A 16622-nucleotide genomic window follows, 5' to 3' on the forward strand; every position below is an offset into this window, starting at 1 on the left:
CTGCCTTGTATCAACGGTTCAGGCTGGTGGTGTCATGGTGTGGTGGATCCATCCTGCCTTGTATCAATGGTTCAGGCTGGTGGTGTCATGGTGTGGTGGATCCATTCTGCCTTGTATCAACGGTTCAGGCTGGTAGTGTGGTGGATCCATCCTGCCTTGTATCAATGGTTCAGGCTGCTGGTGGTGTCATGGTGTGGTGGATCCATCCTGCCTTGTATCAATGGTTCATTCTGGGGGTGTCATGGTGTGGGGGAGATTTTCTTGGCACTAGTATGGTGGACCTAATATAGTGGCCGGTGAGCAGGGGCGGACTGACAACTCATGGGGCCCCCGGGCAATAGGGGATCATGGGGCCCCTGTGTCCTTTCCCACACTCAAAGCACACCCAAAAAATCCTATAAAAGGTACCAAAGGCATTTCATGGGGCCCCCTACTGACCCCGGGCCCTGGGGCAGTGCCTGAGTGTTCGAATGGTCAGTCCGCCTCTGCCGGTGAGTGTATATCACTGCCTTTGGAACTTTAGGAGCCTGTGCCAAAGGTATCTTCAAAACACACCCCTCCCCCATTCTGCTTCATGGGTATCACAAGGAATAATTGCCCAACTGTTCGGGATAGCCCGGCTGGCAGTGCCGCCTGGATGGTGCCAGCATGTATCCAGCTTTTTCCATACCCGTTGCTTCTGATTAGTGAATTGTTTACAAGCCCCAAGCTCCCTTAAAGGAATTTCCCTCTGAAAATGAAAATAAATGCCCCAGCTACACCCAGGCTTTGTTATAGCCCCGATCAGCTCTTCTCTTCAAGGGATTTCCCTCTAGGACCCGGCAGGCAGCTGTCAGAGTTGTAGTAGAGTAACCTGACCCTCCCGACCCGATGAGTGCAGAGTGGGCGTGGCCTGACTCCACCCTCACCGCTAGGCCAGAATCAGCTGTGTAGCGTACAACTCCGGGCGTCCAATCCGAGCGCTCCGGGGGCGGTGCCTTCCCCGTGTTTTGGGCGGGGCCCCTGAGTGTGTGTAGAAAACAGCGATTGTCCCCTCGGAGCCGTAGCCGGTGGGACAGGGTGGAGGTGCCGGGAGGTGATCGCTGGCCCCGGGGGGAAAAGATGTGCAATGTACAGCAGGCAGAAGTGGCCCCCAGGCCGGGCCCCTCGGTGTGCAGGAGCCTGTTTGGACCGGTGGATCATGCCGAGCTGAGCCGGGAGTTGTACAGCAGGCTGCGGGAGATGGAGGAGGAGAGCAGCCGCAGGTGGGACTTTGACTTCCAGAGGGGGGTGCCCCTACCCAGCAGCCGCTATGTCTGGGAGGAGAGTGGGGAGGACTCGGTGCCAGCCTTCTACAGGGCACCCCACAGGGTGAGGAGCACCAGCAGCACCCTACATGGCCCTGGTGTCACCCACACTGCACCCAGTTCCAGCACCCAGCCTGACCCTAATGCCAGCCGATTGTGCCAAGCTGGCCAGCCTGACCCTAATGACAGCCGATGGTGCCAAGCTGCCCCTACTGCCCAGCCTGAGCCTAATGCCAGCCGATTGTGCCAAGCTGGCCAGCCTGACCCTAATGCCAGCCAATGGTGCCAAGCTGCCCCTGCTGCCCAGCCTCACCCTAATGCCAGCCAATGGTGCCAGGTGACCCCCAGTACCAACATCAACAGCACCCAGCCGACCCCCAGTACCAACATCAACAGCACCCAGCCGACCCCCAGTACCAACATCAACAGCACCCAGCCGACCCCCAGTACCAACATCAACAGCACCCAGCCGGCCCCCAGTGCCAGCATTGAACTTGCCAACAGTACCCAACCTGCAACCATTGCCCCAAGTGCCAGCATTGAACCCAACAGGACCCAGCCTGCACTCAGTCCCAGCAGTGGACCCTGCAAGAGGAGCCACCCTGTGTCTCATATTACAGGTAATGTTACATTGTTGGCAGCGAGAGCTGATCTCCGCCCATCAGAAAGGGCTGTCTTTATTCTCAGCTCTGTTACATTGTATCCGTTATCCTACAATGGCATGCCGGTCAAACATCAATCCATACATGTGTATTTATGTAGAAACTGATTGTATGGATAGATAGGTGTTCAATTGCCTACAGTGGATTTCCATTTGGCCCCCGAATGATTTGATTGGAGAGATCAGCGATCAAAGCGATTGTGTACAATGTATTTAAGGGTGAACCAAGCTGGTCGGGTGGATAGATCAACAATAGTCAAAGTGATTATGTACAGTGCATTTACAGTTGATGCAGATTGGGCGGATAGATCCGCGATCAATAGTTTACACCGTATTTCTAGTTGACCCAAATTTATTGGGTTGGTTAGATCAGTTATCAAAGCGAACAAAATCATGTGCAATGTGTTTCCAGTTGACCCATGTTGGGTGGATAGATCAATGATCAGAGTGATCGATCATGTACAATGTATTTATGGCTGACCCACATTGGTTGGGTGGATAGATCAATGATCAGAGCGATCTATAATGTACAATGGATTTCTGGTTGACCCATGTTGGTTGGGTGGATAAATCAATGATCAAAGCTATCATTCATGTACAATGGATTTCTGGTTGGCTGGGTGGATACATCAATGACCAAAGCTATCGATCATGTTCAATGGATTTCCGGTTGGCCCATGTTTATTGGGTGGATCAATGATCAGAGCGATCTATAATGTACAATGGATTTCCGGTTGACCCATGTTGGTTGGGTGGATCAATGATCAGAGCGATCTATAATGTACAATGGATTTCCGGTTGACCCATGTTGGTTGGGTGGATCAATGATCAGAGCGATCTATAATGTACAATGGATTTCCGGTTGACCCATGTTGGTTGGGTGGATCAATGATCAGAGCGATCTATAATGTACAATGGATTTCTGGTTGACCCATGTTGGTTGGGTGGATCAGCGATTCAAAGCAAGTGACCATATACAATGGATTTCTGGTTGAGTGGATCAACCGTCAGAGCAATTGATCATGTATAATGTATTTCCAGTTGACCCATGGTGGATTGATCAGCAATCAAAGCAAGTGACCATGTGCAGTGTATTTACGGTATGGTGGTTGACCCAAGCTGATCATTGGATAGATCAATGGTCAGGGCAATCGATCTATTGTGTACAATGGATTTCTGGTTGTCCCATGTTGGTTGGAGAGAGAGAGATCAATGATCCAAGCAAGTGACCATGTACCGTGTATTTATGGTACAGTGGTTGACCCAGGCTGGTTGGATAGATCAATGATCAGAGCAAATGATCTATTGTGTACAATGGATTTCTGGTTGAGCCATGTTGGTTGGAGAGAGAGAGATCAATGATCCAAGCAAGTGACCATTTACAGTGGTTGACCCAAGCTGGTTGGAGAAATCGGTGATCAGAGCAATCGATCTATTGTGTACAATGGATTTCCGGTTGACCCATGTTGGTTGGGTGGATAGATCAACGATCAGAACTACAGATCATATACAATGTATTTCCGGTTGACCCGAACAAAATATCTTCCTTGGCCTCAATCCTTTCTTGCACGACTATTTCACCATCTCTTGCACTGTACTGGGCAGGCAGTGTTGGCTCTCTCTGCATTGTTACATTGTATCCTGGCTGTTCTGTTGTGCTGCATCCACCCATTGTACAGAGGGCCCATTATGATACATTAGATGGTAATGGGAGCTCTCTGTTTACACTCCAATTTTCTGCCTTGGTTATCCTAGTGGTGGCTGTTAGATTTACATTGTAGCCTATCTGTTATTGTTACAGCGTGCTTTGACTGATGGAGCATTTTATATTGTATCTCGACTGGTTTATTGTTGGATCCTGATTGTTCTATTATTGTTACATCGTCGCTTAATTGAGCCAAGGCTGGTACACTGTATCCATGTATCCTGGCCTGTTGATTATATTACTTTGTAATGATGTCTATATACACATTGTTAGAATGTATCCTGTTCTACACCCTGTAATGATGTCCAAATACAAATTGATACAATGTATTTCAGATCTATTATATTACCCTGTAATATGGGCTATATACACATTGATACAATGTAACCTGCCTGATCTATAATGCCCGGTAATGAGGTCTATATACACGTTGATACAATGTAACCTGGCTGATCTATAATGCCCGGTAATGAGGTCTATATACACGTTGGTACAATGTAACCTGGCTGATCTATAATGCCCGGTAATGAGGTCTATATACACGTTGTTACAATGTAACCTGGCTGATCTATAATGCCCGGTAATGAGGTCTATATACACGTTGGTACAATGTAACCTGGCTGATCTATAATGCCCGGTAATGAGGTCTATATACACGTTGGTACAATGTAACCTGGCTGATCTATAATGCCCAGTAATGAGGTCTATATACACATTGGTACAATGTATCCCAGTTGCTCCATTAAACCCTCTAACAATGTCCCTATAACCTTTAATCCAGTCAGCTGATCTGACAATTTTTTTTAATCCTTTTGAGTATTGTTTGGTCTCCTTTTTTTTTTTTTTTTTTTTTTTTTTTTTTCTTCTTTCTTTCTGGCATCTAACACATCTCCATGCTCCAATTTTTTTCAATTAAATCTGAAGTCCTAAATTGGGAATTCAACTTTTTTTTTTTTTTTTTTTTTTCCTTTTCCTATCAAAAATGTAATTTTTGAAAAGAAATGGTTCATTCAGACACAACAAGCAATCCCAGATTTAAAATCAAATGTTAAAAATGTGTCCTCAGCCTTTTATAATGAATTTAATAAGGTTACCTTGTATTTTACTGGATGCATTATCTTTCCCCATTCCTGTAATGGGTCCCAATGTCATTGTTACAGTTTGGTCAGCTGGACCCTCTCCTCTGCATTGTAAGGTGCTCTTTTGTTAGCCAGCATTGGGAGTAATCAGTCTTGGTACAATGTTACACTGTATCCTCAGTTCCCCTCTGGCCTCGCCTGCTCGGCCCGGTTGCATTGTATTTACTGGCTGCATTGTCACTCTCCGTGGCTTTGTTGCTGCTCTCCAGTCACCCTGGTTGGCTTCCAGAATTGTGTCCTAACACTGATTTGCCTCACTGTGTACTTGAGGATTGCTACACTTGTGTCTTCACTGATTTTAGGATGCTGGAGTTGTAAGTACTGCTTTAGGATTGCTACACCCTGATTGCAGTCTTTGGCTGAATGTTGCATCACCTGCTTGTTGGAAACCTGCCCTCTCCACCGTGAAATCCCATTTACTATGTATATGGCTGAGAGGAGAATCTATAGCTGCAGCTACTTGTGTTGGTGGAGGTTAGTCATATATTATTTTTTTTTTTTTGTCGGCCAAAAGTTTTAATGACTCTGCTAGTTCTCCATTTTGCCCATATTTTTGGACACCAACTATACTGACTTGTACATTAGACTTGGCAGAATAATCTGCCAGGTCTGCAAATCTGGAGGTTTAAGAAAACTGACTCTCAAAAAAAAATACGTTTTTGGTCTCTGACGTCCTTTATGACCTCTAGTCTCCAATAGCAAGATTCCCCCCCTTCCATAATTCCTGTTCCTAATCACCAGAAAGTTCTGGGTTGGGGTTTCTCTACCAGGGTTCCTCCAGAGGTTGCTAGGGGTTCCTTGAGCAATTTCTACCTCTCAGATAGGTTTCCACTGACACCATTGATCTTTTTAGCGATCTGTATGGGAGTAATTCTTCCCAATGACCACAAGTGAAAGGAGCATTCTTCCCACTGACCATCACACTAATGTATCATGAGTTGTAGATATATTCATTTTTTAGCAGGAGTTCCTTGAGACCAGGAAGTTATTTCAAGGGGTTACTCTGTGTTGAGAAGGGCTGTTCTAGGTGTTCCTATAACCTTTGTGTATACTGTTGCTGTTTTAGTCTCCGATATAATAGGAGTACACAATCCAGCAGGAATGGTGGGAGCTCCTCATAATGGGCTCAGTAGACATGCAAACCTGGGAACGTGCAGAGATTTCTCCAATATATAATTCCTGAGAAATAAAGGAAACTCTCAGATGGGTAACTCCAGTATCTTTCAAAAATCTAGCAGGCCTAACCCTAAACTTTTTGACCCCCCCCCCCCCCTCTATTTTGCTACTCATTCTAAAGCAAGCATGCTACTTTTACAAAGTCTTTCCATAAATCATTGGTTGATCCATCACCTCCTAGCCATGGCCATGAGGTACGAGTCTGGTGGAGGCATTGAATGGCTATAGGGGCAGAGAGGCAATCATTGCTCTGTCTGGTCCTGCCTTTTGGCCAGGTACCATCTGGAAGCGGCAGTGAATAATCGCCTGATCATTCAGAGGTACCACGTTTGGTAAGCTTAGATAGTTCAGAGGTACCACGTAGGGTAAGAATATGGAGAGTCTTCAACACTAAGACACTTTCTTTTGAGAATGTAGGACTTTTTTTAACCTGACAGAGGCTTTAACAAAAAAATATCCATCTAAAATCTCCTGCATTTAGAATGTTGCAATTTTTGAAGGCCAACCCTAGATACAAGAGGACTTTTACATGGCCAGTCCCAGTAAGATCATATTGGTGTCCCAACTGTAGACACACCCGAGACAACCAATTTTTGGAAAGTATTCATATCCAATGGATTTTTTCATATGATTACTATTCTTACCCCAGTATACTTTTTCAGGGCATAAGCATGCCTGCTTGGGCAAAATGATACTGCAGGTGTTCCTCAGGATTTGTCTACAAAACTAATCCTACAACAATCTAGATATTCTGCTCTATAAACAACCAAACTTGAATGTTGGTATTGCTTAACTACAAAAATGTGTATAATCTATCCTTCTAGTCTACAGAAAAGTTGGGGGATGGGGGGGGGGTCTCATTTGTATTAAACTGGCCAAGGGCACGCAATCCAAAAGCCTCCGTTTGCCAAGTCTAATCTGCAGTGTTTTGCAGCAGGGCGTTTTGGAGACTCTTCACTTTGTCCTGTGAGCCTGGGCAGCTCTGCTCCCCCCTCCCTTTGGCTGCCTTTCCGCTAGTACAATAGAAGTGCTGGCACAGCAGTTTTGTGGCCTGCTGATCTCAGCTGAGCCAAGCAGACGTACAATGCTGCAAGGAGCTGTCAAATCACTTGCCCTAAATGGGGAAGATTTAGTGGATCCTGAACAAAACTAAAAACGCATTTAATTAACTTTTTTTTTTTTTTTCTCTCTCTCCTGTGGGCTAGACAATACATTAGAGCCTCTGAAAGTTCCTTAAAGTGGAATACAAGTCAGGCTAAAAAAAAAACAAACCGGCACAATAGCGGTACAATTGTTTAATGTAAAAAGTGTCTTTAAAGATTGGTGTATGCAACAAATGTATTTTTTTTTTAAAGTTTCTGTAATAACTATTCATCTTTTCACTTAAAAGCTAAAGTGCAATTCGCCTAGTGGTGCCCATGAGAGAGGATTGATCTGGAATGGTGCTGAGGGGTTGTCTAAATTCATTGATGTTGACGAGATGAGCAGTTTGAGATTTAGTGTGGCCATTAGGCTGCTTTTAAACCACAATTGCTTTTTCCCCTCTGAAGAACCTTTTGGTGATGACTAGAGGAACAACTGGATGGCCACATTGCACTCTAGTCCTTACCAAAGGACCTTCAATGGGCATAGAGCAATTGTGGCCTAGGAACAGCCTACTGGCCACACTGACACCTCTAGGTATTACCCAGTGTCTCAAGTGTAGAACAACCATGGGCTGGGATCAGCTTGCTGGCCACATTGACATCACATTATTACCAAAGGTTCCTGAATGAGTAGACGGCATCCCTGGTCTTGGAGCAGCTGGATGGCCACATTGCACCAAGACCAGGGTTGCCCTCTACTCAGGGGTGTATTTGCCCAGGGTGGCATTTTTTAGGGGGGGCAGAGCTGCCCCCTGGAAGAAGGGACACATGCAGCATGGGGATCAGCTGGGATCCAAGAGAGGCTGCGGGCTGCTTGACTGTATATGCAGAGCCCGACTCCCATTCCCGAGGATGTCTGGAGCTGTGAAGGTGAGTATCTTTCTCTCTCTTGCCGTGTGAGGAAGGCGGTGTATGGGGAGCAATGGTAGTGGAAGGCTCTCTCAGGTGAGGGTGGGGGCGTTTATTGGTCAATGTCTCAGGTTCTCTCCTCCACAGGGGTGGCGTTGGTCGGGTGTGAGGCTCTCTCCATGGGTGAGGGGGTGGCCGATTTTTGTATTGTCTAGGGCAGCACAAAACCTACATACGCCACTTCCTCTACTGTTGAGCAACCTTTGGTAATAACTTGAGGTGTCATTGTGGCCAGCAGGCTAATCCTAGACCATGGTTGCCCTCTACGTATTGCCCAAGGTCCCTCACCAGGTAGAGGTGTTAATGTGGCCTGCAGGCTGCTTCTAGGCCAAGGTTGTCATCTACCTTTTTGAGGGACTGTGGCTTCCTTCTACTTGAAGCGTAGAAGGACGTGGAGTTCCAAAAAGATCAACATATGAGTCCGTCAAATTCAAATCCTGTTAATTAAAAGTTGGTGGCCAATGTGTTTTTGGGGTTTCACATTCCCCTTTCTTTACTTATTTGATCATACTAGGCACTGCATTGCTACTACTTATACATTGAGCAGCTGCTCTTCTGAATGTTCTTTGCAGAAATCCCTGAGGAAGGGGAATGGTTTTTAAAACCAATCTCTCAATACGCTTGCCACCAACTTTGATATGTGATTTGTTTGAACTTCATGCTGCTTCCCAGAGTGCCCCAGGAGCCCAAAATGTTGAGGTGCTCGTTTAAGCAGAGGCCCACCTATGTCTAGTCCCTGCACATTTCTGTTGCTTCATAGGGTGGGAAGGGGTGAGCCAAAACTTGCCTATCCAAACTAGTTCAGGGGGTCTATAAACCTTAAAACCAAAGGGCCAGTTTACTGTAATGCAAACATTAGGGGGGTGGACTGTGGCCAGTGGGAGTAGAAAATATCCCAGCATCAGTTGGAGTAAACTATTCTTCAAGCTTGGTGGTCGGTAGGAGTAAAAAAAATTACGTCAGTGAGAGAATTGGTTCCCCATCTCTGGTGTCAGTGGGAGGAATAGTACCTCATTGTTGGTGTCAATTGGGAGGAATAGTGCCCCAAGGGCTGGATAAAAGCAAGCAAAAGACCACATCTATCCTGCAGGCCACAGTTTGGAGACCTCTGCTCTAGTTTTGTATTTATATATTTGACCTCCCAAGGTTTCTACACTCCTAGGAGGGTCTAGAAGGTAACGCCATGTGTGGGCAGACACCCCTGGATGCATTTTTCTTCAGCTCTTTGTTCACGGCATACAACAGGTTCACTTTGGAGCAGATGTAGTTCTCTAGCTTTGGGGGCAGCATTGAATTTAGTTCCATTACAAATCTTCCATGTGACCTTTTACCATTGTAATAGATTTATATATTGATTTTTTTTTTTTTTTTTCTTCCTGTGTATTCATCCTTTTAATAATTCCATTTGAGCTTTTTCATATACTATTTTAACATGTACCCTGTACTTCTCTAAGAAGAATAGAATAAAAAAATTTCTGTTATTACCAATTACCAGAGATCTTTCAATGTAGTATTGTTGGTGGTGTACTTTTTTTATACACTTTTTTTTTTTTTTTTTTTTTTTCGTGAAGCACTTAGGCCTCATGCACACTGGGCGTTTTTACAGCTGCTGTTCAGGGTGTCAGGCGTTGTGTGTGGTTGTGGTGTTGTGTGGTTTTTTTTTTTTTTTTTTTTTTTTGGTTCTTGTTTTGGTTTTCTTTCTACAGCCAGTAAACTCCCCAGCAAGTTATCCTATGTCCATGCACACAAGTGTTTTAATCAGCATTTTTGGCAGGGACATTTTTCAAGCTGGAAAAACCCAGAACTGTTTTTGGGTTTTTCAGCTGTAAAAACGCTCTAACTCTGAAAAACGCAGCTATCCGTTGTTTGAGCGTCTTTGAACCTCAAGCTTTTGTGGGAGTATAGTTTTGCTAAAAAAAAAAAAAAAATTTGCAAACGTTGGAAAAATGCAATAACTTGTATTTTTTAACACGAGTCCTAAGTAGCGACTGCTACTGGTGTTTTTATAATGTTCCGTGTGCATGAGGCCTTTTATAGTGAGAGAAATTCCTTTCTAGACAGTTGTCACTGGAACAGGTGTCTCCTTTAAAAAAAGAAATTCTGGTGACAACTGCAAAATTGTGGGCTGCTCTCACTTTCGGTCTGGGGGATGATGGGCAAACGGAGGAGGTGGGGGAGGCCTGGCAGGTTTCCTTCTCCTTCTTTCTCCTTTCTTTCTCTCTCCTTCCTTCTCCTTCCTTCCTTCTTCTTCCTTCTTTCCTTCCTTCTTCTTCCTTCTTTCCTTCCTTCTTCTTCTTCTTCCTTCTTTCCTTCCTTCTTCTTCTTCTTCCTTCTTTCCTTCCTTCTTCTTCTTCTTCCTTCTTTCCTTCCTTCTTCTTCTTCTTCCTTCTTTCCTTCCTTCTTCTTCTTCTTCTTCCTTCTTTCCTTCCTTCTTCTTCTTCTTCTTCTTCCTTCTTTCCTTCTTTCTTCTTCTTCTTCCTTCTTTCCTTCCTTCTTCTTCTTCTTCCTTCTTTCCTTCCTTCTTCTTCTTCTTCCTTCTTTCCTTCCTTCTTCTTCTTCTTCCTTCTTTCCTTCCTTCTTCTTCTTCTTCCTTCTTTCCTTCCTTCTTCTTCTTCTTCCTCCTTCTTTCCTTCCTTCTTCTTCTTCTTCCTCCTTCTTTCCTTCCTTCTTCTTCTTCTTCTTCCTTCTTTCCTTCCTTCTTCTTCTTCTTCCTTCTTTCCTTCCTTCTTCTTCTTCTTCTTCCTTCTTTCCTTCCTCCTTCTTCTTCTTCTTCCTTCTTCTTCCTTCTTTCCTTCCTCCTTCTTCTTCTTCTTCTTCCTTCTTTCCTTCCTTCTTCTTCTTCTTCTTCTTCTTCTTCCTTCTTTCCTTCCTTCTTCTTCTTCTTCTTCTTCTTCCTTCTTTCCTTTCTTCTTCTTCTTCTTCTTCTTCTTCCTTCTTTCCTTTCTTCTTCTTCTTCTTCTTCCTTCTTTCCTTCCTTCTTTCCTTTCTTCTTCTTCTTCTTCTTCTTCTTCTTCTTCTTCTTCTTCTTCTTCTTCCTTCTTCCTTCTTCCTTCTTCCTTCTTCCTTCTTCCTTCTTCCTTCTTCCTTCTTCCTTCTTCCTTCTTCCTTCTTCCTTCTTCCTTCTTCCTTCTTCCTTCTTCCTTCTTCTTCTTTCTTCTTTCTTCTTTCTTCTTCCTTCTTCCTTCTTCCTTCTTCCTTCTTCCTTCTTTCTTCTTTCTTCTTTCTTCTTTCTTCTTTCTTCTTTCTTCTTTCTTCTTTCTTCTTTCTTCTTTCTTCTTTCTTCTTTCTTTCTTCTTTCTTCTTTCTTCTTTCTTCTTTCTTCTTTCTTCTTTCTTCTTTCTTCTTTCTTCTTTCTTCTTTCTTCTTTCTTCTTTCTTCTTTCTTCTTTCTTCTTTCTTCTTTCTTCTTTCTTCTTTCTTCTTTCTTCTTTCTTCTTTCTTCTTTCTTCTTTCTTCTTTCTTCTTTCTTCTTTCTTCTTTCTTCTTTCTTCTTTCTTCTTTCTTCTTTCTTCTTTCTTCTTTCTTCTTTCTTCTTTCTTCTTTCTTCTTTCTTCTTTCTTCTTTCTTCTTTCTTCTTTCTTCTTTCTTCTTTCTTCTTTCTTCTTTCTTCTTTCTTCTTTCTTCTTTCTTCTTTCTTCTTTCTTCTTTCTTCTTTCTTCTTTCTTCTTTCTTCTTTCTTCTTTCTTCTTTCTTCTTTCTTCTTTCTTCTTTCTTCTTTCTTCTTTCTTCTTTCTTCTTTCTTCTCCTATAGTTTGTACATTAGTTACAATACAACTTCTTACAAGAGGAAACCGAGGGCCCTGCTCGTTAGCGCTTACAATCTAGGACAGGGGTCTCCAAACTATGGCCCTCCAGGTATTGAACTGCAAGTCCCACGAGGCCTTGCAAGACTCTGACAGCAACAGGCAAGACTCGCAGAGGCATGATGGGACTTGTAGTACTTCAACAGCTGGAGGGCCATAGTTTGGAGACCTGTGATCTAGGAAATGCTTTCACATTTCTGCAACATTGTAACTTTGTACGTCAACTGAAACTCAAAATCTGGCTTGACACAAGGGTGCCTGATCTATAATCTGTGTGTATGTGGGGAAAGGGGGGGTTCCAAGTTGGTGAATATCACCTAGAATGCTCATTGAGAGTCTGCAGAGCAAACCGTTGGTTGGCAGTGGCCCAGGGTCTTCTGAACTACAGGATCGTTCTACAGTAAAGCAGGCATGGGTAAGGGGGAGAAGTTTACTGTTCAGCAGGTAATGAGGGTCTCCATTCTATAACTCACTAGCAGGTTTTTGCGCACTTTGGAACCTCTCCACATGACCTCTAATTCTCTGTGAATTTCTGATGTGGACCCCTAAATGACGCACTCTTTTCCATTGTTGGGCAGCGTTAGTACGGAGATAGACCAGGGCAAAAGGTTAAGCCATGCATACAGATTAGATGGCGGTCGGAAGTTTCGACTGGCGAACAATCGTTTATGCAAACAATCATTGCATGCTTGGATTGCTCAAGTGTACATGTTAAGGCCAGTGGAGAAGGGAAGAATATCCAGACAACCCCAGTGCTGGCCTAATCCCAGGGCATCAATACCAACTGGGTTAGCAAATTCAAACCAGACAAAGAAGTTCCCCCGAGAACTTTCAGCCACGGGGGATATCATCACCATAATACTTTCCTATGCTGGCTGAGAAAATGTTGTGCTTGTAGTTATCTAGTGAATATTCGGCCGTTTATACACATGCAGATCACTTAGATGAACCCAACACACTGGGTCATGGCCTTATGGAATCCTGGCAATTGGAATAATATGGCAATTATTTTACCTTTTCTAACTCAATTCCAGTCTTGTGATGTCGTTACCTCTACCATACAGCATGGCCAGGTTGGTTTTCTCTTCTGTAGTACACATGTCAAAAGAGGAGCGTGGAGGGGTGGGCTGCCATACTACCATTTTGGCAATGTCTGACTTGTGCAGAAGCTTCCTGTAATAAAGACCGGTCACTGCTGCTCTCTCTTCTTGTGCCGGGTGACTGGTCTTGTCTCCGCCCCTCTTGTGTTCTGCAGGTAGCCTGTAGTGGGTGGAGCCTGCTTGGTCCCTCCCAAAATTCTGCTCTCTGCACAGGCTATGAACAACACTAATTACTGTACGTCATAGGCCCTAAAGAAGAAAAAAAAATTCACATTAACATATAATATATATCCCCTATGACAGGGCTTGAAAAAGCCGCTCGCCAAATTAGAGGGGAAATCCTTGTGTGGCAAGCAAAGATGGAGCGGCTCCACCTGTGCGCTCCAAGCCTCATTGTGAAGCCGAGTTCCTGTTTCCAGCTTCTCCTTCGGCACTGCCATTACACTGGCAGCGCCGCTGAGGGGACGGGTGCAGGAGAGGTCTGCTCTCCTCCGCTGAGAGGCGAGGCCCGCTCTCCCCTGCCTTGGGGGGACACGAGGCGAGGCCCGCTCTATGATGTAGGCAAAAATTTAAAGAAAAAATTTCACATTTAAAATATAATCTATATATCCCCCATCTCATAGGGGATATATACAGTGGGGATCAAAAGTTTGGGCACCCCAGCTAAAAATTTGTATTAATGTGCATAAAGAAGCCAAGGAAAGATGGAAAAATCTCCAAAATGCATCAAATTACAGATTAGACATTCTTATAATATGTCAACAAAAGTTAGATTTTATTTCCATCATTTACACTTTCAAAATAACCGAAAACAAAAAAATGGCGTCTGCAAAAGTTTGGGCACCCTGCAGAGTTAATATCTTGTACTGCCCCCTTTGGCAAGTATCACAGCTTGTAAACGCTTTTTGTAGCCAGCCAAGAGTCTTTCAATTCTTGTTTGAGGTATCTTTGCCCATTCTTCCTTACAAAAGTCTTCCAGTTCTTTGAGATTTCTGGGCTGTCTGTCACGCACGGCTCTTTTAAGGTCTATCCATAGATTTTCAATTATGTTGAGGTCAGGAGATTGTGAAGGCCATGGCAAAACCTTCAGTTTACGCCTCTTGATGTAATCCCCCATGGATTTTGAGGTGTGTTTAGGATCATTATCCATTTGTAGAAGCCATCCTCTCTTTAACTTCAGCTTTTTCACAGATGGCATCAAGTTACCATCCAAAATTTGCTGAAATTTTATTGAATCCATTTTTCCTTCTACTCGTGAGATGTTCCCTGTGCCACTGGCTGCAACACAACCCCAAAGCATGATTGATCCAACCCCATGCTTAACAGTTGGACAGAGGTTCTTTTCATTAAATTCTGTGCCCCTTCTCCAAACGTACCTTTGCTCATTCCGGCCAAAAAGTTCAATTTTAACCTCATCGGTCCACAGAACGTGTTTCCAAAATGCATCAGGCTTGTCTATATGTTCATTTGCAAAGTTCAAATGATGATTTTTGTGGTGAGGACGTAGAAGAGGTTTTCTTCTGATGACTCTTCCATGAAGACCATATTTGTACAAGTATCTCTTTATAGTGGAATAGTGTACCACAACTCCAGTGTCTGACTGCACGATCCCTCCAGAAAGATCTGGCAAACGTGGGTTTTGAATTGTTTTTCTCACAATCCTGCGAGCTGTTCTGTCTGATATTTTTCTTGGTCTTCCAGATCTTGCTTTAACTTCCACTGTTCCTGATGACTGCCATTTCCTAATTACATTCCGAACAGAGGATATTGACATCTGAAAACGCTTTGCTATCGTCTTATAGCCTTCTCCAGCTTTGTGAGCGTCAACTATTTTCAGTTTCAGTTTTCTAGACAACTGCTTAGAAGAACCCATGGTGCTGATTGTTGGTGCAAGGTCAGATGAGTCTGGGCATTTAAAACCTTTAAGATTGACATCACCTGGTCTTCCCAGACGATGATTGAGAACAATCCATGACACTGGCAGGTCTCAGCTTTGCAAAGGGGGCAGTGCATGCTATAAATTCTGCAGGGTGCCCAAACTTTTGCAGACGCCATTTTTTTGTTTTCTGTTATTTCTGAAAGTGTAAATGATGGAAATAAAATCTAACTTTTGTTGACATATTATAAGAATGTCTAATCTGTAATTTGATGCCTTTTGGAGATTTTTCCATCTATCCTTGGCTTCTTTATGCACATTAATACAAATTTTTAGCTGGGGTGCCCAAACTTTCGATCCCCACTGTATATAAAATTTTAATGTGAATTTTTTTTTTTTTTTTCTTAAATATTGTTTTGTGCCTAGAGTTCAGCTTAAAGTTTTCAGATCCCAGGGACTATAACACTTGCCTTTCCTTGTCCTTTTTTTTTTTTTTTTTTTTTTTTTTTTTGAGGGGGGGGGGGGGGGGGCAAGGGCTGGGGAGGATACATACAGCTTCAAAGAAACCTATATACTCTACGGTTACAGCCTACTGCAACCAAGCCACCTGCAGGATTAAAAGGACACCTGTTCCCCACCCCCCAGAAGTATACTGTCATTATTCAAAGTGCAAAAGCTTTAAATTAAAAAAATTTAAAAAAATTGGGTAAAAAAACTTAGCTTTATTTCTATTTTTGTTCTGGCCAGCAAAATACAAAATAAAAATGAGAATTTTGGAATTTGTACCACAACAGAGAGGCATAAAAAAGATCTTGTGACCCGCACTGCAGCTTTCAGTGCTGTGTATTTTGTGCTTTTGTGTGTGAGGCCACTCAGTATATGCACACAGGTGTCTGCTTAAAAAAAAAAAAAAAAAAAAAAAAGGCACCAGCAAATAAAATACCCGCCATGGGGGCCCTTTTTGCTATTCTTGAGTTTCATGCCATGAATGCTTTGTTTGTTTTTTGTTTTTGCGAATTCTGTGTACAGCTTGGTTTGACCAGGCTCCACATTTCCAGAAAATTTTAGTAAAATTTTGTATTTATTATTTTTATTTATTTTTATTTTTTATTTAAATATATATATATTATATTTTTATTTTGTCTTTTGAGTTTCCAGAAATGTATGTTTTATTGCATGTCTACGTAGTCTAAACTTGAAATCTTTGCTGCATTGTTACAGGTTTCTTTCCAGTGAAGAAGAAGTCAAAAGTTGTGCCGGCACTTTGTGACAAGTTACATTCGAGGTCTCCCATCCTGACAGAGCACACGCCGCGCAAGATGCTCCGATGACTGAGGTACGGAGATATCCCACCAATCTCATTATTTGTAGAGACGGTTTACATTCTATAAGTGTTTTCTCACTAGGCTTTCATCTGAAACTTCCAAGGCTAGAGCTTCAAAGGAGGCCTTTCCCCCCCCCTTTGTAGCTTACATATGTTGGTTAGTCAGTTAGAGATTGACCAATACAAGGTCACCCAGTGCCCAGGGTGAGGATACGAAAACTGCACCATTGCCCTCCCCCCCCGGTCAAGATGGGGAAAAAAAATTGAAAACCTCTTCAAATTAAATTTTTATTCAAGTCAAAACAGAGTTCAACCACAGCTGCCCCTTGGGAGGGGGGGGGGGACCCTAGCCCGCCAGCCGTGACGGCTATTGAGGTACGTCGCTTGAAGTTGGGTTCTACCGCACCATACCAATTTACTCAGAATTTTGGTCCTGTTGCAGCAGGAAGAGAAGAGTAAAAAGCCTCATCCTTGGTAGAGGTGGCGGTAATAATAATAC

At 43.4% G+C, this 16622-nt stretch overlaps 1 protein-coding gene across 2 annotated transcripts; it reads left to right on the top strand.

Annotated features, from left to right (window-relative positions):
* The first annotated feature begins 924 nt into the window (after window positions 1-924).
* LOC149430903 (uncharacterized) lies at window positions 925-16155 on the top strand. 2 transcript variants are annotated; one of them, XM_089665942.1, is made up of 3 exons: window positions 925-1420; window positions 1460-1906; window positions 16021-16155. In XM_089665942.1, the coding sequence occupies exons 1-3, from the start codon at window positions 1102-1104 to the stop codon at window positions 16128-16130; spliced, it is 876 nt and encodes a 291-aa protein (XP_089522068.1). In that variant the 5' UTR covers window positions 925-1101; the 3' UTR covers window positions 16131-16155. The 2 variants fall into 2 exon arrangements, with proteins under 2 accessions (XP_089522068.1, XP_089522067.1); XM_089665941.1 differs by having other exon boundaries at window positions 927-1906.
* Window positions 16156-16622: the final 467 nt, after the last annotated feature.

Source organism: Staurois parvus, unplaced genomic scaffold (assembly GCF_062004578.1).
Source record: "Staurois parvus isolate SC_StPar_1 unplaced genomic scaffold, SC_StPar_1.0 ptg002421l, whole genome shotgun sequence".
NCBI classification, from domain to species: Eukaryota; Metazoa; Chordata; class Amphibia; order Anura; family Ranidae; genus Staurois; species Staurois parvus.